At 39.0% G+C, this 26938-nt stretch overlaps 6 protein-coding genes across 6 annotated transcripts in view; 3 read left to right on the top strand and 3 right to left on the bottom strand.

The window, feature by feature from the left end:
- Positions 1–2313: 2313 nt before the first annotated feature.
- Positions 2314–10051, bottom strand: LOC108973871 (WD repeat-containing protein 19). The gene is made up of 13 exons (XM_018941378.1): positions 9838–10051; positions 9491–9754; positions 8639–9430; positions 8329–8572; positions 7897–8265; positions 7688–7837; positions 7458–7599; positions 7111–7395; positions 6760–7042; positions 4335–4506; positions 3190–4273; positions 2760–3129; positions 2314–2568 (listed from the first exon to the last, which is right to left on the bottom strand). The coding sequence occupies exons 2-13, from the start codon at positions 9661–9663 to the stop codon at positions 2463–2465; spliced, it is 4170 nt and encodes a 1389-aa protein (XP_018796923.1). The 5' UTR covers positions 9664–9754; positions 9838–10051; the 3' UTR covers positions 2314–2462.
- Positions 10052–10623: 572 nt separating this feature from the next.
- On the top strand, positions 10624–12721 carry LOC108973948 (rab proteins geranylgeranyltransferase component A). The gene is made up of 2 exons (XM_018941488.1): positions 10624–11943; positions 12017–12721. The coding sequence occupies exons 1-2, from the start codon at positions 10719–10721 to the stop codon at positions 12505–12507; spliced, it is 1716 nt and encodes a 571-aa protein (XP_018797033.1). The 5' UTR covers positions 10624–10718; the 3' UTR covers positions 12508–12721.
- Positions 12722–14618: 1897 nt separating this feature from the next.
- On the bottom strand, positions 14619–17355 carry LOC108974397 (serine/threonine-protein kinase hippo). The gene is made up of 2 exons (XM_018942185.1): positions 15897–17355; positions 14619–15840 (listed from the first exon to the last, which is right to left on the bottom strand). The coding sequence occupies exons 1-2, from the start codon at positions 17113–17115 to the stop codon at positions 15077–15079; spliced, it is 1983 nt and encodes a 660-aa protein (XP_018797730.1). The 5' UTR covers positions 17116–17355; the 3' UTR covers positions 14619–15076.
- A 325-nt stretch (positions 17356–17680) lies between these two features.
- LOC108974242 (valine--tRNA ligase) lies at positions 17681–22259 on the top strand. The gene is made up of 7 exons (XM_018941956.1): positions 17681–18019; positions 18215–18382; positions 18646–19200; positions 19262–19761; positions 19820–20027; positions 20209–21238; positions 21319–22259. Exons 1-7 carry the CDS (start codon positions 17819–17821, stop codon positions 21819–21821), a joined length of 3165 nt encoding a protein of 1054 aa, XP_018797501.1. The 5' UTR covers positions 17681–17818; the 3' UTR covers positions 21822–22259.
- An 88-nt stretch (positions 22260–22347) lies between these two features.
- On the bottom strand, positions 22348–23161 carry LOC108974249 (ATP synthase subunit s, mitochondrial). The gene has a single exon (XM_018941970.1). The coding sequence runs from the start codon at positions 23007–23009 to the stop codon at positions 22356–22358; it is 654 nt and encodes a 217-aa protein (XP_018797515.1). The 5' UTR covers positions 23010–23161; the 3' UTR covers positions 22348–22355.
- Positions 23162–24672: 1511 nt separating this feature from the next.
- Positions 24673–26938, top strand: part of LOC108974234 (leucine-rich repeats and immunoglobulin-like domains protein 3) — a 32252-nt gene continuing 29986 nt past the window's right edge. The window contains exon 1 of the mRNA XM_018941945.1: positions 24673–24791. The gene's annotated coding sequence lies outside the window, so the exon portion shown is untranslated. The remainder of the gene's footprint in view (positions 24792–26938) is intronic.

Below are 26938 nucleotides of genomic sequence, written 5' to 3' on the forward strand. Positions count from 1 at the left end.
TAAAAATAAATAATAATTAAATATATGTATAAGTGTGTGAGCACAAAAGTGTAAGCATAAAAACATAACAAAAAAATCTAAATAAAATTAGAGAAAAGGCAAAAGGATATGTTTAATGTATGTACCAATTTAGTATGTAAAAGTAACACACACACACACCCACACGCATACACTAACGTAAATTACAAATACAATTCAAAACGTTTATATATATATATTTGTAATTAATAAATAATAAAACTAAACATGAAAATAAAGTGAAAACAATTAAACAAAAAATAAAGAAGCGAATTTTGTTTTTCATTTTGCACTTATTCCGAAGCTATAATACCGTTTTCTCCAGCATGACGCCGATTAAAATGTTCGCGTTTATTGGGCCAACCAGCTTGTTGTCGTTTTAACGGATGTCTAATCTCTGAGAGTATGGTAAGAATTTTGTCGTCGACGTCATCCAACGGAAGGACCAAGAAACGTGCTGTTTCTACGGGGTCGATCCATAGGGATAGGGATGTCAGATGACTGGGGTTGGAGGGACATGCAAAGAGGTGGCCAGTGTCGTGCGGAGGGGGTTCTACGCGCCGGAATTGAACCGGATTTTATCCGACCGATCGGTAAGTCTTAGAGTTTAAGCTTGTCGTCACTGGAACAACACCTTGCAGCAGGGTTGCTCCGTATACTCCTGACTCGTGCTGGCAATGAGTCCAAACGGGTTCCGGTGGAATTTTACTGCTGCGTTTGCGCCAAAAGACTCCATACAAACTCTACTTCGGTCAGGTATAATGCATGAGATGGATGGAACCATCTTGAGATCTGCTCAGGCCTTAAGACACACTGGGAGTGGACCACAAGTTACGTGGCCAAACTCCTGCATCAAGTTTGCACACTGGCCAACAGTGGACATCCACGGTCCATAGGAGCTCAAACAAGTAACATGACTTCTAATCTGCCCCAAACGGTAGGCTTATGCAACTGTGAAAACTGCGTTGTGGTGCACTCTGGCCACTACCGTACGTCGGTTTTAATTTTAAGCACATCATAGCTGGGACCCTTATGTTGGCCATTAGTCATAGTTCTGCTTCCTTTCCTGCGGCGTGCTGGATATGTACCCAGAAAGTGAGACTAGAATCTAGAATCTAGAATATCCGTAGTCGTTTGCAGTTTGAGAGGCGTGTGCTTATTTGTTAGCAGTAGTATCTCTGGCAGCACCATAAGGAACTGCCTTTATGCCGCTATGTCTGAATTTGGTATCTCCGCAAAACTAATACGGCTGTGTAAACTGACAACAAAAGCTCCGTCAGGATCGGGAAGGACCCCTCCGAGCGGTTCGATATCAAACGAGGTTTCAGATAAGGCGACTCGGTTTCGTGTGACTTCTTCAATTTACCGCTGAATAAAATAATTCGACCTGCAGAAGTAAGTAGAGAAGGTACCATCTTCTATAAGAGTTTACAGCTGCTGGCGTACGCCGATGCTACTGATATCATTAGCCTCAACAACTTCGCCGTTAGATCTGCTTTCTCCAAAAAGCGTAAAGAAGCAAAGCAGATGGGTCTGGCATTGAACGAGAGCAAGACGAAATATCTCCGGTCATCAAAGAAACAGTCGTCGCACTCGCGACTTTGCTCCCACATCTTAGAACCAGCATTAACACCAAGAACATTGTCAGCCTCGAAATCCAACGCAGAATAACTCTTGCCAACAAGAGAAGTAAAGTCCTCTCTCGACGAACAACGATCAAATTCTATAAGTATCACATCAGCCCCGTTCAGCTATATGGTTCAGAGGCATGGACGATGGCAACAACTGATGAATACGACTTCTCGACAGAAAGGTTCTGTGGAAAATGTATGGTCCTTTGCGTGTCGCATTTGATGGAACGATGAGCTCTATGAGAAATACGACGATATTGACAGAGTTCAGCGAATTAAGCAACAGCGGCTACGCTGGTTAGGTCATGTCGTCCGAGGGGATAAAAACACTTCAGCTCTGAGAGTATTCGACGCAGTACCCGCCGGGGGAAGCAGAGGAAGAGGAAGACCTCCACTCCGTTAGAAAAGCCAAGTAAAGAAGGACCTGGTTATACTTGGAGTCTCCAATTGGGTGACAGCGAAAGGAAAATGGGCCAACTCGGCTATAACAGCGTAAGCGGTGTCTACGCCAACAAAGAAGAAGAAATCCGCAATCCGAAAATCTTGAAATGTTCACAACTTGGAAATTGTTTCCAAATTCTGAGTAGCTTGAGGAAGGCAAAATATTGTGCATAGTAATTCGATGTAAAATGAAATAAAAAATTATAATTGATTGCAGGTGTGTTATTTTTATTAAATCTGTATGTACAAAAACTCTAGCTAACTATTCATATGTAGCTATAACGGTGCATATTAATGTGCATACATATTACTATAAACAATGACTATACGAATTAGACTTAAAACTAGGGATCAATACAACCAAAAAAGTCACTAGGACGAGGCCAAAATATACGGACGTATGTCCTCCACATCGAGCAGCTGTTCGGGCGCAACGTGTTCGCCGCACATCGGGCACGCATTTAGCTCCGAAAGTATTCTACAAAAATAAATAGTTTCAATATTATTTTTTTTTTTATTATTATTATTATTATTTTTTTTTTATTAATTATTATTATTATTTTTTATTATTATTATCATTAATATTTTTTTTTATTATTATTATTTTCTTTTTTTTAATTTTTTTTTTTATTGTTATTATTCTTTTTTTGTTTCTAGCTCGGCACTCACTTTTCCATTTCGGCGCGAAAGCAAAGGAAATCACATTCCGGACACGAAGTCATTTGCTGTTTGATAATATGCTGACCCGTTGCTATACAAATGGGCAGCGTCGTCTTGCAGCTGTGACAAGTCACCTCCATATTCGGCAAGTTGGTGCCACAAATCGGGCATTCCATGGTCTCGGCCTCAATGTCATCGCTAAGCATTTTGATGCCTTTCGGCGCTTTGCGTACGATAGACTCGATTTTCTTCGCATAGCGCGCATCCAGCTGATGCCGATAATCGGGACGCATCAGCATCGAGGCGTACAGGAAGGCGGACTTCTTCAAGCCAGCGCGATGACATTCGATTACGGTTGAGGTGAGAATCGGCACAATATCTGCAAGTATGTGAAACTTATAGCATAACGGTTAATACATAATTTAAGCATTGTACGCACGTTCGGGAAATTGCGAGATGTTGGCGGCCACCTGCACCAACAGCTTGGCGGCCAGCAAATGATTGCCGAGCTTCACGTGTATGCGCACCAAAGTGTAGCGATGCAGGAGTATTAGATTGTGGCGCATATCCGCCGATACGGCCAAGTTATTGCGACGCAGCTCTTGGTACATGGAGAAGAGCATGTCGCGCGCCGTCTTATAATTGCCGGCTATTTGCTCCTGATTCGCCACAATGACCGCCGTCTTGGCGGCGTCCTTATAATGCTTGCGCGCCATATACAAGCGGAAAAGATAACGCGGATCCTTGGGCACGCCGTCCACTTCGCCCAACAGGAATTCAATCAACTGTGTGGCAAGCTGTTCATTATTCGACGTCGCCACGCAGTCAATGGCCAGTGAGAGCGCTTGCGTCTCTTCGTTGCTAAAAGCGGATGCTTTCAATAAAAAACGCAACGCCTTGCTGAACTCGCGCGCCAAAAAATAATACTTGCCAGCCAAGAGTGTATACTTTTCCGCCTCGAAGTAATGCGCCAATGCGAGATAATCACTGGACTTGGCATTTTCGTAGCGTTGCAGCAGTTCACCGTGTTGTTTGAGCTTGTTGTGGCGCTGCGCGAGCGCGAACGCCTCCTCCAAACAACCGCAAATGACTAGAAATTGTAGCGCCTGCTCTATGTCGCCGATTTTCTGATAGAATTTTGCCAGCATCTTTGCCGCCTCCATGGAGCGTGACTCGAGCACAATTTCGGACGCCGCATGCGGATCGACCAAATGATCCAAATAGATGCGCACGCAGGCGTCCAAATCGCCGGCAATGCGATAACTATTGATAGCTTCTTGGTATTGCCCATCCGCCTCCTTGGCCTTGGCGTAGGCGGCGTGTAATTTCGTGCTCTGCACCTGTGGCAATATCTGATTGGCTTTGTGCCACATTTTCAGATTGATGTAATGACTGCAGGCCTCATCATAGTATTCGCCGCGCTCATATAGGCCAGCCGCCTCGGTATAATGACCGACGGTAGCCAACAGTTCGGCGCAATCAAAGAGCAATTGCTTGTCATTCAATTCGACGGCATATTGTATCTGTGGATAAATACGAAAAAGATGTATATAAAGTGTACCGTTATAAATATGGAGTATTTACACCGCGTCGGAAGTCTCCAGCGCGTATCGAAGTGCGCGCTATGCCCATTTTGCATTGGCGTACATGATCCTCATATTCCGGTGAGTCATTCGTCAGCTCGTCTTCTTGGTCATTAATCAGGTCTTCTTTGTAGCCCTTTTCATAATGATACAATGCATCGGCGTAGTTGCCACTAGAAATATATTGATAAAAATTATTACGAGTTTATGTTTTCGAATCTTTTCATCCTATAACTATCGACGAAAACTAGAGCTCGTGTGAAGCCTCTTAGCACACATAGAAGAACTGAAAATTGCATCGTTTCGTTCGTTCGAACAAAACAAGACCGATATGGTAGTATTTACAAGCAGGTACAAGATCCCGTCATGGTAACCGCCAAGGCTCAGCAGAGTCAAGTTAACGACTAAGGATCATACCAAATATCTATGTGTGGTAGACCGCTGCGGTAGACCGGTTGCGCAATAGCCACCAATTGGCATTGCACTGGAAAGCTCGCCAGCGAAATCAGTTACCAGATTGGCGTCGCTATTTAAACTTTCCACAAGAATCTGCTGACATAGCTGGTTGGTAGGAGGTCGATGGATAAGATAGACCACATATCCTCAGGCTTTATCTGGGAGAGAGGGTTTCAAGTCACGCTAAAAGAGGATGGATAACGTGTGCTCGAGTGCTGCACTTGAAAGGTTACTCAACATGCCACCAATTGGCATTGCAGTGGAAAACTCGCCAGCGAAATCAGCTACCAGATTGGCGACGATAGATGAATTTTCCACAAACATAGCTCGATAAGTAGGTGGTCGTTTGATAAGATACACATGCCCTCACCCTTTATCTGAAGAGAGACGGTTTCAAGCCCGGCTAAAAGAGAGTGAATGGCGCAGGGGCACCCAATTCACATAAGGAACTCTTAACTTATGTATGGACGGATCAAAAATGGCTGATAGAGTTGGCGCCGGGATCCATTCCGCAGAACTTAATCTCAGGCGACCCTTCAAGCTGCCGGAGTACTGCAGTATCTTGTAGGCAGAAGCCCTTGCAATCAAGGAAGCTGCTGATATAGCTAAAAGCGCTGGAAATGACGTAAAGAGTACCATTAAATACGGTTTTAGCCCAGCGGCAATTAAAGCAATAAACCCACATAGCATCGCGTCAGCGAAGCTTCCTTAGAAGCAGGGAAGCAGTAGACATAGTGGCTGTCGGCATGCGGCTGCATATAAACTGGGTCTTCGGCTATAGAGGCGGTCCGGGAAGAGAAACAGCTGTTAAGATTGGCAAAAGTGCCGTCCGTTTGACTACCGAACCAGTTCAAGACATACGCAAATCGTTCAAAACGGCACACACAAGTTTCCGAAAGCAATGGCAGACGGATCAGAGTTCCCATGATAGTCGGATATACCTAACCGGAATGGATCCAGATTTTTCTATCAGGTCAAGGACTGTCAACACGGCAGAATTCTGCCGCTACAACCACAACGGATCAGGGTGAGATGGAATGACTTAAGGGCATGCAGGATCGCCAAGATCATGTGCAAAGAAGTAAAAGGAAAACACGCAAGCTTTCTACTTACACGGTCTCAAAAAACTCAAGGGTGGTTGTTGACCTAAACACAGGGCACAACTTGCTGGCAGCATATGCCAGCCGTGTGGGCATTATTAACGATGACATATGTGGAAAGAGCATTGAAGTACGCCGGAACAAGTGCTCTACAATGGTCTTATCTAGAACTCGGCTTAGATATCTAGGAGCTGCGCAATTCAAGGGACTGGAAGAAGCATCAGAAGTAAATATCTTTTAAACTTCGCAAAAAGCACGACCTAAACTTCAGTTCGTATTAGAATTGAATGGAGATCTATATATAGTGTGACAGCTACCAGTGTAACATAACCTAACCTAAGCTATGTATATACTACTCTGGGGAGTTCCCACAACAGTCGGGTCTACGGAACCGGAACGCACTCGAATCCGGTCCGGGAAAGAACAGTCAACTCGGCAGCTGTCTGCCACAGCAACAACAACAACAACAACAACTAATATACTGGTCCGATATGGGTGCTTCCGATAAATGTTAAGAAGAAAAGGACCTGTACAAAATTTCGGACAAATATTACATTTTAAAGGTTTCCGACGTTTTCGTCGGGTTGTTCCGAACTTCGTGGCAAACATGCTATAGCCTGTTCACGGCATAAAACCAATCAGAAAGAGAATAGCAAAAACTAACTTGACAACTCCCCTGACCGGCTCCTTTGGGAAGTTCTTTTCCAAGTAAATGAAGTCCTACTTATACGTTCCGACGAAATAGCGTCTATATAACCGGAATGCAACAACAGCAATTTTCTAGTATAGATATACAACTTTTCGACATCAAAAAAACGATAAAAACTTCGTACTTCATACTCAACTAAATGCTCGTTAGTAGCAACTCACGTGAACTCCAACTGCTGCGCATATTCACGCGCGATAAAGGGCACTTCATCGGGTTCGTATTTATGCGCCAACAACAATGCCTGCTCCCACTGCAACAAATCACGGCAAATTTCGAGCGCTTCTTTCGTATATGAGCCGCGTAAAAAGTTATCTTTCGCCTCATCATATTTCCCCAACAGAAGGCAACAGAAGCCCGTTAACATGGTTACATCCTCAATGTAACGCATATTCTCCAAGGCGCTGACCATAGCGGCATCGGCAATATGCCGATAACCACGCAAGGCTGTAAGATAAACACAGTAAGAAAACCAAACCACATACGAGTGCAGTTACACTGCGAAGACTGCTTACCGATATCTGGTTCCAAATCGGCTATCGCCTGCTCACCGAATTCCAACCAACCGGTACGCGCATTCATGCGCTCGCAAGTCTTGTAGGCCTCCACATAGTTTTTGAGACTCAAAAGCGTTTTTAAATTCACACTAGGGCTAATGCTCGGTGTAACCAGATGGGTGGACAGCGTCTGAGTAGCATATTGACCGCCATCGATGTGCAGCACCATTTCACCATCGCACAGCATTAACGGCAACTGCGCTGTATTCAGTTTGCTTTCGCCAATTTTCAACGTATGTTTACCTAACGAAAGGCAGTGAGTGGTAAATTATAAACTATGCTATACTATGTACGAAGTATTTTACCTTGCACCGAGTAACGCACGAAGACGTGTGTCGTCACTGATTTTGTGTCGAATGTTATAAATACGTGCTGTTGTGCTACATCCCATAAGCAGCCTTCGCATTTTTTCGGAAAATCCGTTATAATGATAGCTTCCTCCAACGCCTGGAAAAATTGTACAAAAAAATTTACTTACATACATACATATATACATTTTTTTATTGTTGCTAAGTGTGAACAGTCATTAAATTACCGGCAGAAAAACATAACCTTGACCATGCTCGTCAACAAATATAATTTTTGTGCCCTCCGTATCGGTATGTAGCTTTCGTATGCCCATGTTATGAGAGTATTTAGTGCAGACATCCCATTTATCCAACGAAAAGTATATAAGATGACCAAGCTATAAGCAAAAATGTATAAAACATAACTGTATTTAGGTTGGTAACTATTTTGACTCACATCGGTGGCGAATATTAGGAATTCTTGCGTCAAACAGAAGCACGTGATCACAGCTTCGTTGAGCGCCGCCAATGCGGTTGGGAATGTTTGCGAAAGTTTATCCTTGACATTCGGATTATCCGTTACGATTGCTTGCAATGACAAGCGTGGACCGCATAGTGCCGCGCAGTAATCGGCGTTCAAACTAAAAGCAGTAATGGGCGCAGGGAAATCACGCTCGCTGAGCAACTGCGGCTGATCGCCCAACGTCTTACCCAGGTCATAGAACCAAACATGATTGTCGAGCCCGGTTGCAAAATGATATGGGCCGATTGCCAAGAAACTAGGCTCGTCAACTAGGCTCAGACGATATGGTATAGGTTTAGATGACTAAAAATTTTGTTTAGAGTTAAAATAATATATGTAATTAAAGAAAAAATTGCAAATACATACCTTCTCCGGCGAGTAGACGTAAATAGACGCCTCTGATAAGCTGCTCAAAATAACAATGCGCGGTGGTGAGACGGCATACAGCACCGTTAGTTTGGTAACATATATATAAACAGTGCCAGCCATGGAGGTAACAGCTAGTAATTGCCCATCACTGGACCAGTCGATCATTTGCACACCCGAATGGTCAGGCACGGTTATGATTTTTTCGGTTTCTTGTAAGTTCGTAATTGAATGGATCTTTATGCTACAAGAAAAAATGTATTTAAAATTAAATGTGTTTTTTACGACTTTGACAACTAACGGTACTCACGTATCATCGCCACACGACGCTACTATATCCAATGATGGACAGTATGCGACACCAGTTAATTCTTCTTTATGATTTTTCACCTGCCACAATTCTTGTCCAACATCGCGTGGATGCGTTGATATTGCCACAACATGTCCATTCGAGAAACCCAACAAAATATAACCATCACCAAACCATTTGTGCTGCAACAATGAACCGTAACGGCTTTGAAAACCCAGCTCTGTTGGCGCATCCGGTTCGGGTAAATAGTACAGAAACAAAGTACGTTTGCCGATAATCATGCTAACGGTATTTTCACCACCACCGCCACCAACAGCACCAGCACCACTTACACTACCGCTAGCATCGCCCAAACTACCATTACTGCCACTAACACGTTCCTCAGTAGCCATTTGGGCGAAATACATATCAGTGGGCGCATCGCGCAATTGCACCACACGCACTGTGTCACCAACTTCATTACTTAAGCTGAAACTTTTATCATCCGAGCCGAGCGCTAGTAAATTTTGTGCCGACCAAGCGCCGCACGTTATACGCTTGTTGTGTTTACCCAAAATCGGCGTACGCTTTCCTGAGCGATGATTATAAATAGCCAAATTGCCACGCGCTGTGCCCACAGCCAGCACTTGTTCCTGTTTGGACCACACTATACAAGTGAGCGGATCACGTAGACCTGACTCAATCGTCGTTTTCAATTGTGTGCTAGCATCCCATATAGTGATGACTGGTGTGCTGGCGTTAATAATACCCAATAAATCGCCGCAATTATCCCAAGCAAAACCGGAGCATAATCTAAATAATAAGAAATATTCTATGTTTATGAATTAATGCAGTAAGTTTTAATACTTTTACCCAGCTAACAGCAAACGTTCAACCAATTGGCCTTGGCGATTGAATATCGCGACTGAACCGTCCGAACCAGTGGTAGCCAATAGGCCACCCAAGGCACCTTTTTGCCAAATAAAATAAACATCACCAGGCCCATGTGGGTCATCGAATTTGTACAGCAATTTGTCAAATGACATTTAAAAGCGTAGTTTTCGTCCTATATCCTTAAAATTGTGCTTATTGTTAGACGAACGTTGCCCAAAGACAACTCACGCCAATAAGACGCGACTGAAGAAATTAAAAAAAATAATATTTTTTTTCTTTTAATTTTCCTTTTGTTTTTAACACTCTTTATATTTTTATTTACTTACATTTTCCAATTGTTATATTTAACCATTAATGAGAACTGCAGTTCTAAAATTTCCTCATTACATATTCATAAGTGTGTATAGCATTTTTAATTAAAGTGTTTTTCCACATTTTCGTCCGCATTATACCATTTTTACTGGGTGTACAGTTATTGTTTATAATTATTTTGTCTTCAAAACACAACTTATATTTTTTTCAAATTACCAATATAATTTTTAGTACGAATAATTTTCCCCCAAAATTGAAAAACAATTTTTCAGAAATTTTTTCGTTTGTTTTGTTCGCTTATTCTGTTGATGCTCAGGTTGCTAAGCAACAAGTGAATTTTTATAAGATGTTGAGAACAGAAACCAGAAGCAAAAGTGTGAAATCCTTAACCCTGTGAGATATTGACCTGACTGAATTATAAATAATGCAAATACTTACAATTGTATAATTCGTCTTGAAATATTAGTAATTAAATCCTGAAACTATGTCATAGAATTAGTCAGGCGCTTAGTATAGCATCCCACAGTTTGGGGATTAAAAAGGGCATGTACGGAAACAGGAATTTATCCACGTTAAGACTAATGTTATGGTTTTGATTAATTGTGATATCACAATCCAATTCATATGGATTCTCATATCATATATTTTAAATTAATTTAATTAATTTTAAAATCACAATAAGCCACATGAAAAATCTGGCGCTACAATTTCTGTTTACATTTTTTGCGAATGTCAACGAAACAGAAGCCTTTTAATTACTTTTGTTTTCTTGTTATCTCTTTTGCTCGGAACAGCTGATTTGCGCATTACTCATATGTCAGCGTACGGTTTGCAACAAAAATCACTTTTCTCATAAATATTTGGAAATTGTATTGACAAATTATTTAATGTAAAAATGTCTGACGATTTACCAGACAAATTCGATTTGATCGTTATTGGTACTGGATTTCCGGAAAGTTGTGTGGCTGCTGCTGCAAGTCGTATAGGAAAAACGGTGTTACATATCGATCCTAATGAATATTATGGAGGTGTGTGGGCTTCTTTTAACTTGGAATCATTCTGTGCTCTTTTGGAACAAGGCACTAACAAAGAACTACGCAATGCTAGTCAGAAATGGCACGTGGCTGAGACACTTAAAGTGGCGGAAGCAGAATCGGATATGGTCAACTCTGATATTGTAGCAGGCGAGACCAACATAAAGACTGATGCTGCCAAGCAAAGTGTGCTAGACTGGTCGCGTGAAACCTTGCTACAACAATCGCGACGATTCAATTTAGATTTAAGTCCAAAGATTCTCTATTCTGCTGGACGTTTGGTGCAGTTACTTGTATCTTCGAATATTTGTCGCTACGCAGAGTTTCGTGCAGTAGATCGTGTATGCACGCGATTTCAAAATAACATAATCAATGTGCCTTGCTCACGCAGTGATGTGTTCAACACTAAAGATTTGAACATCGTGGAAAAACGACTACTCATGAAATTCTTAACGCTATGCATGACTCATGGTGAAGACAAAACCGACGAAGATGCCTTACAGTTTCGTGGCAAAACATTCCGTGAATATTTGCAGGAGCAGAAAGTTACCGAAAAGATTAGTATATGTGTAATGCAAGCGATTGCAATGTGCAATGATGACACTTCCTTCGAAGAGGGAATGACGCGTACACAACAGTTTCTCAATAGTCTCGGACGTTACGGTAATACACCGTTCCTATTTCCCATGTATGGTTGTGGTGAAATACCACAATGCTTTTGTCGCCTCTGCGCAGTGTTTGGTGGTATTTACTGTTTGAAACGACAAATCGGCGATATCAACATCGAAGCGGATACCAATATAGCGAGTGTGGTACTAGAAGGCAAAACAATAAAAGCGCAACATGTCGTTAGTGCGCCAGGGCATTTGCCTAATGCATTCCTACAACGAAATGTGGGTGTTTATGGGCAAGGTGAATTGGTAAATTCACTCTCTCGTGGTATTTTCTTGACTGCTACACCATTGGGCTCAGAAGAGTTGAATTCCGGTGGAGGAGGCGTAAATCTACTTAGACTTTTGGCGGGCACGCATGAAGCTATACTTATACAGCTTTCGCATTTTTCTGGCACCTGCCCTAAAGGAGTATGTAAGTGTTGACGCCTAAAATTATACACATATTTTGCATACGAAATCATAAATAAAAATTTTCTTAATTTTAGTTCTCTTTCATATTACCACAACTGCGAAAAGCGATCAGCCCGCGCAAGATCTGGCACCTTTTGTTTCACAAGTATTCAATAGCGATGACGAAAATGCGCCAAAGTTACTATACTCAGCTTACTTCACAATTATGGGACGTGAACGTACTTCGGCTACTCCAAACATTGATGTCTCCACGCCGATATTTTGTACCAGCACTCCCTATTATGAATTAGATTACGATAAATCTATAATCAGTGCGCGTGAGATCTTCGCTAAGTTGTACGCAGATGCGGAATTCCTGCCACGTGCACCCGATCCGGAAGAAATTGTGATTGAGGGCGAAGATCCACGCGCGCTGAGTGAAAACAGTTTGCCGGATGATTTGCGTGAACAGTTGCGTGAGTTAGAGAATTCAGCTGAAAATATGGATATTGAAGACACAGATGCTACGCAAGCTGCTGAGTGCATTCAAGAGGATGCGGAAACGCAAAACATGGATGCCGAATAGAAAACTTATGAAAGCGAATGCTATGAAGAAAAATAAATGCTTTTGAAATATTACGCGTACACCACAACCACAAAACTATATTATCGTACCTTTAAGTCATATTATAAATACGCTATATACATTAATACATTAATGTATACTTATTTGCTTTGTATAATTTTTTTTACAAAATTTGAGATTTGCACATAAAATTAAAATTATGCACTACAACGAATGATGTGTGCGTGCGTCTTTCATTGCTTAGTCAAATATTATAGTGAAAACTCTCTAAATATCGATATTCTGAACAGGTTATATTTAGTCTCCATGTATATACGATATTAAGCTCCTCAGTTTTGGAGATATCGATCTGAAATTTCTCAGTTGCCTTTTTCTCCCTAATAAGCGTCTTGTTTGTCGGAATCGTCAATATTGGACAACAATTGTTTGTAGCTGCAATACAAAATGGATGTTCGAAATCAAGTTCTTATATGAAAAGTTTTTTATTTGACGAGATATCTTCACGAAATTTTGTATGAATAATTTTCGAAGACAGCGCTATAATATCCGAAGAAATTTTTCAGATCGGATTACTGTAGCCTATAGCTGTCATACAAACTGAAAGTTCGAAATCAAGTGCTTGTATGAAAAACTTTTTTATTCGACGAGATATCTTCATGAAATTCGGTATGAATTATTTTCCAACGCAGCGATACAATTTCCGATAAAAACGTTTAAGATCGGACCGCTATAGCATATAGCTGCAATACAAACTGAATGTTCGAAATCAAGTTCTTGTATGCCAAATTTTTTTATTCGACGAGATATCTTCACGAAATTTGACAAAAAGTATTCTCCAAGGTAACGCTACAATATCCGAGAAAAATTTTCAAATCGAACCACTATAGCATTTAACCGCCTTTTATGTGAAGTTTATTAAACCATTTTCTTTTTTTTTTTTTTTTGTATAAGCTGCTATTCGAAGACCCAAATTCTAATTCACAACAAATAAAAAACTGTTAAAATAAGTTTAAAAATCTTATTTACATTTTTTCTTTATTTAAAAAATGTTGCATATATGTATATGTATATTTAATTTTGTATATTTATATATACTATATGTGTATATACTTATGTAGTCGTATGTATATTGACTGTAATGAGCTGCTTTCATGCAGTGAATACAAATTTTCTGAAATGCTTTGACGCTGCCAAAGATGTTTTAGTCACGCGAGCTGAGCACAAAAAACGGTAGAACAAGTAAGAAGAAGAAAACAACAAAGCTTAATGTCGTTGAACCACTGCTTATGATACTAAAAAAAAGTTAATATACCATATATAATATTTTAACGCAATACCCAGTCGGAAATGGCGGACTACTTAAATAGAAATTGAAAAAAATATTATATAACAGAAGAATAATCAAAGAAATCATACAAACTATTTGTGACAAAAGCGTAAATGAATAATGCTAAAACGCGAGGTGGATTTTACTAGCCTCATTACACAAAGTGCCGATGCACATAAACAAAATGACGAGTTAAAATTTGAAAACGGTATAATATATTTTTAAATTGATTTTAGGTTAGGGTTGTGAAATCCTACCTATTTTTGTTATATTTATGCAAAAAAAAGAACATTATTTTTAATATGATATTAGGTTGGGATCTCACAACTAAATAATTTTTGTTATATTTGTGAAAAAAAAAAAATATTTTTAAGGTTAGGATCTCACAGCTAAATTATTTTTGTTATATTTATGTACTACTATTCCAACTGGGTGTACGTTTTCGTTCAGAATATTTGATTTTCTTTGTTTCTTGCATACATAATTCGAATACAATTCGGTCTTATTGTTATTGTTAACAGGAGGAGGGCAGAGTGTAATGGCATGCATGAAGATTGCATTGCGTTTGCATACAATTTCATACAGTTTGCCAAAAAAAATTAAACTTTTATCCTATACTAAATATGTGAGCATTCTGTAAACGTTTCTCATTATAAATAATACATACTATATATGTATGTATGTATGGCTATACCATTTGCTGTGATATGCACTGCATTGACGCCAGCACCTTACAATTTTGCTTTTCGTTTACAAATTCCAATTTTCTACACCCATTAAATAATTTGCTTGCTCTACATACACGCATTGCTATAAATTTAACATATTTTTGTTTTGAAATACAATTGTAAAGCTAATGTCGCCACATTGAGGTGGGCGTTATGAGATTTTTTAGGTTTGTTTTTACGGGTTTGTATTACTAAATGAGCATATAAGTGCATTTGCGTCTATTATTATTATTACTAATAGCAATTCGAGTTTTATTACAATTTATAATGTGAGAATTGTATCTATTGCTAATAACTAAATTACAAACAAACATTCATAAATCATTTCGTCAAAGAAATTATCAATTTGTTGCACCCTAAACACAAACAGAAGATAATCTAATTTGATATTGTTTGTTTTGCATAATCGCAAGTGCAGTTGTTGCTTTTTTTAACTTATTTGAGTAACAATTTGTTCGTTATCTCTCTCTCTCTCTCTCTCTCTCTCGCTCTCTCTGTAAGAACTTTCGTGTATTTAAATTTTAATAAGATTATTATTAATATTTTGTTGACGCTTTCGTTTAGCATTCATAGCATCGACAATTGGCTGACGTTTGGCATTGTATTTTTTGTTCAACTCCTCGATTTCCTTCTCCATTTCGGAGTCAATATTATTCAAACGCTGATTTAGATCGTCGAATGTGAGGAATTTCAAGAATTCAAATTCACCATCCACATAGCCGTGTGATTGTGTGTGCAGATGATGTTGCTGGTAGGCAGGTGGTTGTGGTTGTTGTTGTTGATTACGCAATAGATTTTGCTGATTATTTATGGCCAACAAGTGGTGATCACTCACCAGCGGATGACCGTAATATGCAGCTGCTGCTGCAGCCGCAGCTTGTTGCTGTTGTTGTTGCTGTTGCTGCTGTTGCAAATGATGTTGATGCTGTTGAAGGCCATACTGGTTGATAGCGGAGATTTGTTGAAATTGCATTTCCATATTGTTCTCCCAGTTCGTGTCGTTCGAATTGTTGTGATTTTGTTGTGACTGTATTAAATGTTGCTGTTGTTGCTGCTGCTGTTGTTGTTGGTGTGGTGTATTTGCTTGATACTGCTCGGTATTAGCACCAAAAGCTGTAGATTTTTCCAAATCCTCACCAATGCGTGTCGGTACCGCGGCATCACCAGGATTTTTACGTTCGAAGTGATCGAGAAATTTGGGGCGGTAGCGTGGCTTATTAAATTCGTTGCGTTTAGTCGTGGTGGAGTCATCCGAATCGGTTTTAATGACCATTGTGCCTGTAAGTGGGTAATAATAATAATTTTTTTTATATTACTTTTAACGCATAGCTTACCTAAATTCGATTCTAGTTCTATGAGCGTGCCCGAGTCTGCTGCAGCACTAACATCACCGGCTCGACCGCCTGCATTGCCTGCGCCAGTCGTGACGCCTATTGCTCGGTTATTAGGCCCCAGCGTGCCACAATCCTCCGTATGTGCTATCATGGTGGCATCGCTGTCCGTTGCCTGTTGATATTCGCCAAATTTTTCCGGCACTAAAGTGCCTGGATCGTCAATAAATGTTTTGACGGTCTCCGCTTGAAATTCATGTTCATCTTCGTGCAGCAACTCCTCTTGCTGTGTGGGCAAATTTTTGGCTTGACTCATACCACCGGTTCTATTTGCGCGCTGTTGCTCACGTATTGCACAAGTTTCTTCGATCATTTGTTTGAGTATGCTACGCGGTTTTGCGTTGCGTATAAATTCATGATTGAGCAGATCGGAAGCGGTGGCACGCTCATCGGGATTTTTTACCAGGCACAAGCTAACAAAGTCAATAAATTCAGCACTCCAGCGATCGGGTTCACGAAAAGATGGTGGTGGTTTTTGTGGTATCATGAAAATGGCACGCATGGGATGTATGTCACCATATGGTGGTTTACCTTCGGCCATTTCTAATGCGGTTATTCCTAATGACCAAATATCCGCTACACAATCATAACCGATTTCTTCAATTACTTCCGGTGCCATCCAAAATGGCGTGCCAATAACAGTATTACGTTTTGCCATCGTATCTGTAAGTTGACCTGCTACTCCGAAATCTGCCAATTTGGCATAGCCCTCTGTGTTCAGCAATATATTGCCAGCCTTTATATCACGATGTATCTTACGACGCAGATGCAAATACACTAAACCCTGTAATGTATCGGAGAGTATCGTTGCTATTTCGTCTTCGGTCAGCGTTTTCTTACGTAGACGCATTATATCTGATACACTACCAGCACCACAATATTCCATGCATATCCACAGATCATATTGCTTAAAATAGGAACCATAGTAGCGCACCACATACGGCGAATCGCATTGCTGCATTATTGAGATCTCCTTAATAATTTCATGCAGATCGGACGCTACAGGCACCAATTTAATGGCTACTATTGAGCTACTCTCTTTATGCAATGCTTTATAAACGGAGCCGTAGCTACCTTCGCCAAGTTTGCACATAATGTCAAAAACCTTTTCTGGAGGCTGTAAAAGAGATTCCTCTGAAAGTTTTTTCAACTCGGAAGACATTTCCTCGTAATTCGTACACCGGGCAGGGGGGTAAAAAATCAGCTTCTTCGCAACTGCTTACTTTTGTTTTTACAATATTTTAATTCACGTCTTTTCCTGTTTGTGTTTTTGTATTTTTTATACCACCTGGTATTTTCTAAATGTTTATGCACATTTTAATGATTTATCTGCTACTTATTTGCCATAAAAGTGAAAAATCTACAAACAGAAAGAACGAAAATGATAAAGAAAAGTGAATATTCTAAGATAGAGATCGTATTTCTTTGACTTTGCCGCAAGTGCATGTAATCGATAAGAAAAATCGAAACTGTTTAGGAACAGCAATAAGAGCGGCCAATAATTGATAAATAATCATGTATAGTAAATTTATATTTAAGGTTTTATTCATATATAATACTTTTAAATTATAAAACATTGTTGGAACAAAATTGATAGACAAAATATCAACGTACGATATACAAAAAAAGCACACGATTTTTGTTACTACAACTTTATCGCGCAATAAATCATAGTAAGTAGTCAGCTTTACTACTACCCACTGCATTCACTTTAGTTGTCATTTTTCAACAAATTTCGTGTTGTAGCAGTAGTACCTCGTGGCAACCAAACCTATATAAATAACTTAAATTTACGTCTGCAAATATAATAAATCCATAGTTCGTTACTTCTAAAACATTAATTGAAGTTACTTGCTACAAAAAAGATGGAGCAGGCAAAGACAAATGGTGAAATTGTGACCCCATCGGAACCCACAACCGGCGAGGTAGCTGCTGCTGGTCCACCAAAAACTGCTAAGCAATTGGAAAAAGAGGCTAAAAAGGCAGAAAAGTTGGCCAAATTACAAGCAAAGTTGGACAAAAAAGCGGCAGCTCCAGCAGCAACGGAGAAAAAAGAAAAACCAGAGGTCAGTGCTCAAAACAATAGCCTACCAAAAACGAAAAAACTAAATACGTACATACACATGTACTTACATATTACAATTGCAATGTTGGCACAGAAGTGAAAGTAAAAATCAACAACTACTGTGGTGCCCTTTGTTATTGTGTATCAATTACTATTTCTGCATTGTTTATTAATTGAAATTTTTACAATATTGCAGAAAAAAGTCAAGGAGACCAAAGAAGTTGCTTTATATACAGCAAATACTGCACCTGGCGAGAAGAAGGATATTACAGGCGCACTACCAGATGCTTACAGTCCACGTTATGTTGAAGCGCAGTGGTATAGTTGGTGGGAAAAGGAAGGATTTTTCACACCAGAATATGGCGTAAGTAGTCTTCAAAATGTACGATACATACAGATATGTATGTATAAATGTACTACAAACACCTATACATATATTAGCAATTAGAGAATGTGAGTCAGCTTTAGTGTTTGCATAGAGGTGCAGTACACAGGCCTACCGCAGCACTACAGCTGATGAAACTTCAATTGCAGTTTCGTCACTTACGTGCATATTCGCTGTAATGTTTATGCTGTCAGATTTGTTATTTTTCATGAAGTAAATTTTTATTGTTTATTTTCCTCCAGCGTACCAGTATATCCGAACCGAACCCCAAAGGCAAATTTGTCATGGTAATTCCACCACCCAATGTAACTGGTTCACTACATTTGGGCCATGCTCTAACTAATGCTATTGAGGATGCAATTACGCGTTACCATCGTATGAAGGGTTTCACTACGCTGTGGGTGCCAGGTTGTGATCATGCTGGCATTGCCACACAAGTGGTGGTTGAAAAGAAACTTTGGCGTGAGGAAAAACTCACACGACACGATTTGGGACGTGAAAAGTTTATTGAAAAAATATGGGATTGGCGTCGAGAAAAAGGTGTGCGTATCTACGATCAACTTAAGTGTTTGGGCTCGTCTTATGACTGGACGCGTGTGGCTTTTACGATGGATCCAAAATTATGTAAGGCTGTTACTGAGGCTTTCGTGCGTCTGCATGAGGATGGCAGCATATACCGTAGTGCGCGTCTTGTTAACTGGTCTTGCGCGCTGCGTTCAGCTATATCCGACATTGAAGTCGACAAAATTGATATACCCGGCAGAACATTTTTCTCTATACCCGGTTATGATGAGAAGGTATTTGAATTACAAAAAAACAGAAAATGTTCTATATGCTAATCACTATATTCCATTACAGATTGAATTTGGTGTTCTGATAAAGTTTGCCTACAAAATCGAGAATTCCGACGAAGAAGTTGTAGTGGCCACTACACGTATTGAAACAATGCTAGGCGATACCGCTGTGGCTGTACATCCGCAAGATGAGCGCTACAAGCATTTGCATGGCAAATTCGTGCAACATCCATTCAGCGATCGTCGTATACCAATCGTTTTGGATGACTTTGTTGATATGAATTTTGGTACGGGCGCCGTGAAAATTACACCTGCTCACGATCCTAATGATTATGAAGTGGGCAAACGCTGTAATTTACCATTCATCACAATTTTCAATGACGACGGGTACATTATCGGCGATTATGGCGAATTCAAGGGTATGAAACGTTTCGATTGTCGCAAGCGCATACTGGAAAAACTGAAAGAACTGGGTCTATATCGTGAGACAGTCAACAATCCTATGGTCGTGCCGTTCTGCAGTCGCTCCAAAGACGTAGTGGAACCCATGATCAAACCGCAATGGTATGTGGTAAAAATTCTTTTTTTTTTTCAGTACGAAATATTTTAAAATTTGCTTTAGGTATGTGAAATGCGATCAATTGGCCGCAGACGCAACTGAAGCCGTCCGCAAGGGTGACTTGAAAATCATACCGGAACATCACACTAAAATCTGGTATCACTGGATGGAGGGCATACGCGATTGGTGTGTCTCGCGTCAATTGTGGTGGGGACATCGTATACCTGCCTACCATGTGAGCTTCAATGATGACAGCATTAAAGCCGGCACGGTTAGTACTTTGTGGACATTAGCATTAACTTACTCTTATTTCTAAACTATAATTTTTTAAATTGTAATTATGCATAAGCTTACTAATACGGATGAGCGGGTAACTCATACAAATTATTTTAAAAATTTACAAAAAAAAAAAAAAATAATCTGAAATTTGAATTTCTGTTTTTGGTTTACAGACCGACGATGAGGCTTATTGGATCGTTGCGCGTACAGAGCAAGAAGCTCTTAAAAAAGCCGCTGATAGATTTAATGTGGATCCTAGCAAAATCGTCTTACACCAGGATGAAGATGTGCTAGACACGTGGTTTAGTTCCGGTCTGTTCCCCTTCTCTGTGTTCGGTTGGCCTGACAATACGGCGGACTTGGAAGCCTTTTATCCAACAACTCTGCTAGAAACTGGTCATGATATTCTTTTCTTTTGGGTTGCGCGTATGGTATTCTTTGGACAAAAGTTGCTCGGCAAATTGCCCTTCAAGGAAGTGTATTTGCATCCAATGGTACGCGATGCACATGGCCGCAAAATGTCCAAATCCTTGGGCAACGTAATCGATCCCATGGATGTTATTAGAGGCATATCACTGGAAGACTTACATAAGCTGCTGTACGATTCCAATTTGGATCCACGGGAAATTGAAAAGGCTAAAGCTGGTCAAAAGCAAGATTTTCCCAATGGCATTCCGGAATGTGGCTCTGATGCGCTGCGTTTTGCGCTCTGCGCCTATATTACTCAAGCTCGTGATATTAATCTGGATATTAATCGTGTGCAAGGCTATCGTTTCTTCTGCAACAAATTGTGGAATGCAACGAAGTTCGCATTGATGTATTTCACCGGCGAGGAGCGTTACAGATCGGATTTGCCGCTCAGTGGCAACGAAAATAATATGGATTTGTGGGTGTTATCGCGTCTGGCCACAGCCATTGAGACATGCAACACTGGTTTTGCGCAGTATGATTTCGCCGCTGTGACTAGCGCTTGCTACAGCTTTTGGTTGTACGATTTGTGTGATGTGTATCTGGAGTGCGTGAAGCCGATATTCCAAAATGGCAGTGACGCACAGAAAGCTGCTGCGCGCCGCACGCTATTCGTGTGCTTAGATTTGGGTTTGCGCATACTATCACCATTCATGCCATTCATTACCGAGGAATTATTCCAACGGCTACCACGCGCCGATACAACACCCAGCATTTCCGTGGCCGCATATCCAGGTAAGTTTTTTTTTTTGTATTTCTTTTTTACTTTTTGTGACCAAAATGTGCACATTTTTTTATTTTTTTTTTTGTTGCAGAAAACGTCATTTGGCACGACGAAAAGGTGGAGAAAGATGTTGATTTCATGCAGAAAGCAGCGCGTATTATACGCTCAGCACGTTCCGACTACAATCTTCCCAATAAAGTAAAGACCGAGGCGTACATTGTTTGCACCGATGAGCAGCCTAATGCGATACTCAAAAAATATGCCAGCGATTTGACCACAATTGCCTACTGTTCAAAAATCGAATTTGACACTCAACCGCCAGCGGGTTGCGCCATACTCACTGTGAGTGCGCAATGTGAAGTGCATTTGTTGCTGAAGGGTCTCATCGAATCGGAGAAGGAAATTACGAAGTTGCAAAAACGTAAAGAACAGTTAGACCAAACTGTGCAAAAACTGAAGCAAGCTATGCAGGCGGTTGATTATGCAACAAAAGTGCCGGCTGAAGTGCAAACGGCCAATACAGAGAAACTGCAGCAGTCGGAGGGTGAAGTGCAACGCATAATTGCCGCAATTGAGACACTGAAATTAATGTAAATGGCTGATAGATAGCCTCTGCACATAACTACGACTTTAGCACTATGCATTTATGCCTACCGCCTAGATTTTGTTTTTTTTTTTTAGCTTCAACATTTTTTCTGTTTTATTTATTTTGTGTATAAGCTATTTGGCATAAAAGTTAGTGAAGAAGATAAATATGGAATGGTGCTTTCAATGAATGATATTTTTTATAGCAATTGCTATTAAACAATGTTAACTTTATTAAAAACTTAACTTACTACAGAAATATCAAAGATAATTAATTTTGTTTTAAATAATTTTTTATGCAAATATATTTATGTGAGTATACACTTAGCGACGGTTACACATTTAAAAGGTGTTCGATTTGTTTCAATACGTCTCCAAGAACAATATGAACCATTACAAATGTTGAGAATAAGTGTTGAAAATATATACGAAACTGTGCATTTTTTATGAGTTATGTTTCACTTAAAGCGACTAATTTTCACAAATATTTTAGTGTATGTATGTACATTTTGAATTGTTAAAATTTTCGGTTTGAAAATCAGTCTACTTGGAGGCTCTCACTTCAATTTTGCAATTTGGTAACGCTTGCCGCAGTTTACTAGCCACGCCTTGTATATCTTTCACATATAACAAATCGAACAAACGTAACTGTTCCAACGCCGTCAATTGAGCTACTACATCAAAGCAGCTGTCTCTCAGATTATAGCAACCAGAAACTTGTAATCTTTTAAGCGTGTTTTTCAAATGTACTAAACCATCAAGACCTCCATCTTCCAGATGCTTACAGTTGTCAAATATAACTGTATCTATATGCCGACAACCGGCAAAATGATCGAGTCCCATTTTCATAATAGATGCATTAGTGGCATCAATGACTTGCAGATAGAATTTTACCGACTCAGGTGGGAGACTATTATAGTCCTTAAGTACCCGATTTTGCATGCCTACTAAACCGACTGCACCACCATTTTTTAATATCCATTCTGCACACAGCCGCTCCGGTCCCACTTTGGATAGTCGCTCACTGTCAACTTTGTTGAACGCAATTGCTACGTAACCCCACAGTTCACGTTTTTGTAAATTGTCGCTTTTAAGTTTGTTCAGCAAATTGATCCTATTATTTGCAGAAACACTATTAAAAGTGCGTTGACATTGCCAAATTAAATTTGTTTTAGATATTGTTCGTAAAATAAACATTTCGTTTGAATAACTGATGCAATAAGAACACCATACATAAGTGTTGTAAATTGTGCGTCAAAATCATATGGGTTGTGTTTATGTTCGTTTGTTTTGATTCGATTGTGTTACCAACTACAAAATTTATTTGTGACACGACATTTCGTTTAACTTTGAGAATGAAAGTAAGTTTTTAACAAGATACCTTAAAATTTAGCTGGAAATGATATTTGACAAACTGTAATAATATTATAATAGTAAATTGATTTGAAATTATAGAAAAACGGTATTTTAAAAACAATAAAAAGACTACAGCACTGATTTATCAATCATTGCCACATTTGCGCAATAGAAAAAATCTAAGCAATGAAATTTAATATAAAGCAAAAATAAAGATTTGTAAAAATAAATTTTCATAAAATATTAGCTTTTTGCTAAAAATATTTAATTTTTATATCTCAATAATATAAATAATACATTCTTACAATGTGTGATGTTTCGCTGAGCTCATCAACGTGGCAACTACTGTTAGTAATTTTCGTTCTTTGATTTTAGATTTACGTGAAAAGTTTGCTGCCCTCTATTTTGTTGATTATAAAATATTTCAATGAGAAATAAACCAATAAAAGTGAATAAACTTATAAAATAAATGAAAATTATTAAAATATTGTACAAGTGTTTGATATTAGTAAGGATATCGAAGTGAAATCTTCATTAAAATGAATTAAATTTTGTCTACGCTGTGAATCGAACAATGTAAAGCGAAAAGTGTATGGGCAAAAGCAATTGAGAAAAAAACAAAATCAGTGCAAAAGCAAAAATAACTAGAAAAAAAGAACGCAATCCAAACGTAGGAAGAAAAACGGAATCTCGCTGTTTTGCTTACGTCGGCATCGACGTCGACGTTCCGTATTGTTTTTCGTTTTATGTTGTATTGTTGTTTTTGTTTTCGCACCAAGCGGATGCGGTGGGCAGCTAGCAAATACAATACCTCCGCGGCAATACCGAACAAGCAGATTTAAACGAGAAAGTGCCCAAAAGAGGAGAACAAAAATACACATATAAGTGCATACACATACACAAACACTTGCGCACAGAAAAAGAAGAAAAGGCGAAATCAAATCAAATTAAATGGTTGAATGTGAGGTGCTATTTTTGTTGTATTCGTCTGTGGTGCATTCACACTTTCGAGTGTGCAACTGCTGTGTAGGATAGAAGTAGAGGCAGTGGCATCAATACCAACAACGACAAAAACAATTGAGTGGTGTACTGAGAGAATAGCAGCTTGCTATTCTTGTTCTTTTTTTCTTTGGCTTCGAGTGTAGAAATTCAGTGGGAGTATGTGTGTGTATGCAGCAACAGCGAAGTGAAAATCAGGCAAATGAAAATGATTACGAAGCGGGCGGACAAACATTGTCGACGACACAGAGGCTGCGGCAGTCAGTGTGGCGTTGTTGTTTAATACGTTTATATCGTTATTGAGAATTGGGCGTAATTGTAATTTTCTTCGCGCATAAAAAGTACCACAAACTATCCTTAAGTGTTGTGTGAAAAACCTATAAGATACATGAAAATATTAAAAATATGTTTATCGATGTGAAATATGTGTTGTTATAAAAAAAATATACAAATTTGAGGAAAGTAACGAATTCAATAAGTTTTATAAAAATTATTTGTGTTCAGTTCTAATTTGCAATAATTCAATTGCTGATTTGTGTAAAGTATACAATAAGGATTTTTTCTTCAAGGAAATAAATGAAATTTTTATTGAATAAATAAACGGCGCAACTATTGGAATTGATGGTGAGCATGTTACATATAATTTGTGCAACTTCATATTTTCGTTTCTACAAATTTGTTGTAATGGAAAATTATGGGGTTAAAAGATAAGGGGATGAAACAAACCTAAATCATGCTTCTGTCATCTTTTTTAGCAAACACAGCATTAAATGCTTTGAAATTTAAGATGAGAAAAATTCTATAGTGGTGCAAATGTTATGGGGATGTCATTTTTATTCGGAAAAGTGGAGCTGTCATTATTTATTCCTTTTATCTTTTACATTTATCTTAAATATCATTGAATTGTGAAAGCATTTAGCTTTAGGTTAGACATATTATACATATTTCAGTTTTTTTTTTTTTAATTTTTGTGAACATTATTTAATCTTCATAAGCGAAAATTTCTGGCTTTGCCTACAGTCTCATGTCATATACTCTAAATTCTTGAAATATTTTATAAGCTTTCGTGTTAAATTTAAAAATTGTACCAAAGTGTGTTACAAATTAAAAAAAAAACTACAAATGCATAAATTAAAAATTATAACCGCACATAATCATTATGAGTCCATCCAATAAATGGAAAATATAGTACAAATGTGGGCTATCTAGTACATGGTTTTCATATTGCGTATCTTCCTACATGACAATTATTATTTTAAAGTTTTATTTAGTGCTGTGTAGGATGAAGGTTGAGCAAAGAAAAAAAAGCAACAAAGAATGTTAACTTCGGTTGGATCAAAGCCAGAATACCATTCACACATAAAACACTTTGTATACATGCTATACTTGTAGGTGTGATCTGAGTTTTTTTTTTTTAATATTGTAGCGTGGTCTGAGATATTATTGTATTATATCTTCAGATAAAAAAAAAAAATCCATACCAGGACTTTATTGTGACCCTTCAGTTTGTACGGAAGCTTTAAATGTGTACAGTGAGCTCTCCTGACACCAATGCTCAGATATTTTAGAATGCCTTGAAGAGTGTTCTATTTTCGATTTTGTGATATCTCGTCATATTAAGAAGTTTTGCATACAAGAAATAGATTTCGAGAATCTTTTTTTTTTAGGAAAGGACATGTGCAAAATTTCAACTGTCAAAATCTCAAAAAAAAAAGGCCGACTAAATGGCTAATTCGACACTGATCATTTATGTATATGTATACACATTTTATAGGCTCCCACACGTTTCTTTCTAAAGCTTCTTGTTAAGGGTATAGCAATGAAAATTGTTCACTTCAGCATCTACATATTACACCAACAAAACACAGACAAGTCCAACAACGGAAATTTATAGTGTGAAAGGCAACGACAGTTTCACCACCCGACAGCCGACAACCAGCCGAGAACCTTACAGCTCGTTTCTACCAAACTGTGCGGAGTATGTGCTGGCTTAGCTCAACGCTGCATGAACTTCATATGGAGTTTAATATGTAGCACGTGGAAAAATACATACATACATGCTTATGTTAAATACATACATATGTATATATCAAGTAGACTTGGCTTTAAGTTCGACTCTTTCGGCTGTTGCTCAATCATTTTTGAGCTTGCTGAAGACTAGCAACAACACCAAAAATATAACAATGCCTACAATACAATAGGCATACAAAAAGAACCTCATAGTGGTCTTTTCCAGTGAATTGCAATGAAGGTGTGAAGAAAACACCAAAAACTCGTCGAATGTGCGATTGTACCTACACTTTATATTATAACAAAAATAAAAACACATACAAAAAAGAAGCAAGGAGGTAGTTCAATAAAAACCTTGGTAAGGAACGTTGGAGAGGTGCGAAGCAGCAAAAGAAAACAAAACAGCGACTTCACAGCCATTAAAATAAAAGTACGAGTTGTGAGTTCAAAACAGCGGGATCGCTGTGGGCATAGCATCGAAGAGCGGACTCTTGTGTGCTGCTACTTATCCGAAGTTCTATAGGTGCTGCTGGCCGCCGAACATACATACAATTTTGTAGCACATGTGTATATATGTATGTATGTTCATGGCTTAAACAGCCCGTATGCTACATATGTATGTTGGTATGTATATCAACTGCAAAATGAATAGATTCGTATCCTCAAAAAGATACAATGAGCAGTGGAAATGGATTTCCGACACCCGCCTGCAGCTGTGACGGATTTTTTCTTTTTCGCCTATTACCGGCAATAAATTGAAA

The sequence above is a fragment of the Bactrocera latifrons genome, unplaced genomic scaffold (assembly GCF_001853355.1).
Source record: "Bactrocera latifrons isolate USDA-ARS-PBARC rearing strain unplaced genomic scaffold, ASM185335v1 scaffold_111, whole genome shotgun sequence".
Taxonomy (NCBI): domain Eukaryota; kingdom Metazoa; phylum Arthropoda; class Insecta; order Diptera; family Tephritidae; genus Bactrocera; species Bactrocera latifrons.

Excerpts from the sequence above, each read along its gene's own strand:
- LOC108973871 (XM_018941378.1), bottom strand. The coding sequence starts at position 9,663 with ATGTCATTTGACAAATTGCTGTACAAATTCGATGACCCACATGGGCCT. Across the intron at positions 8,266-8,328 it reads ACGTCTACTCGCCGGAGAAG|TCATCTAAACCTATACCATA; the intron begins GTATGTATTTGC and ends CAAAATTTTTAG. Across the intron at positions 4,274-4,334 it reads CTGGAGACTTCCGACGCGGT|ATACAATATGCCGTCGAATT; the intron begins GTAAATACTCCA and ends ATTTATCCACAG.
- LOC108973948 (XM_018941488.1), top strand. The coding sequence starts at position 10,719 with ATGTCTGACGATTTACCAGACAAATTCGATTTGATCGTTATTGGTACT. Across the intron at positions 11,944-12,016 it reads CACCTGCCCTAAAGGAGTAT|TTCTCTTTCATATTACCACA; the intron begins GTAAGTGTTGAC and ends TCTTAATTTTAG.
- LOC108974397 (XM_018942185.1), bottom strand. The coding sequence starts at position 17,115 with ATGTCTTCCGAGTTGAAAAAACTTTCAGAGGAATCTCTTTTACAGCCT. Across the intron at positions 15,841-15,896 it reads AGAACTAGAATCGAATTTAG|GCACAATGGTCATTAAAACC; the intron begins GTAAGCTATGCG and ends ACCCACTTACAG.
- LOC108974242 (XM_018941956.1), top strand. The coding sequence starts at position 17,819 with ATGGAGCAGGCAAAGACAAATGGTGAAATTGTGACCCCATCGGAACCC. Across the intron at positions 18,383-18,645 it reads TTTTCACACCAGAATATGGC|CGTACCAGTATATCCGAACC; the intron begins GTAAGTAGTCTT and ends ATTTTCCTCCAG. Across the intron at positions 20,028-20,208 it reads ACAGCATTAAAGCCGGCACG|ACCGACGATGAGGCTTATTG; the intron begins GTTAGTACTTTG and ends TTTGGTTTACAG.
- LOC108974249 (XM_018941970.1), bottom strand. The coding sequence starts at position 23,009 with ATGTTTATTTTACGAACAATATCTAAAACAAATTTAATTTGGCAATGT.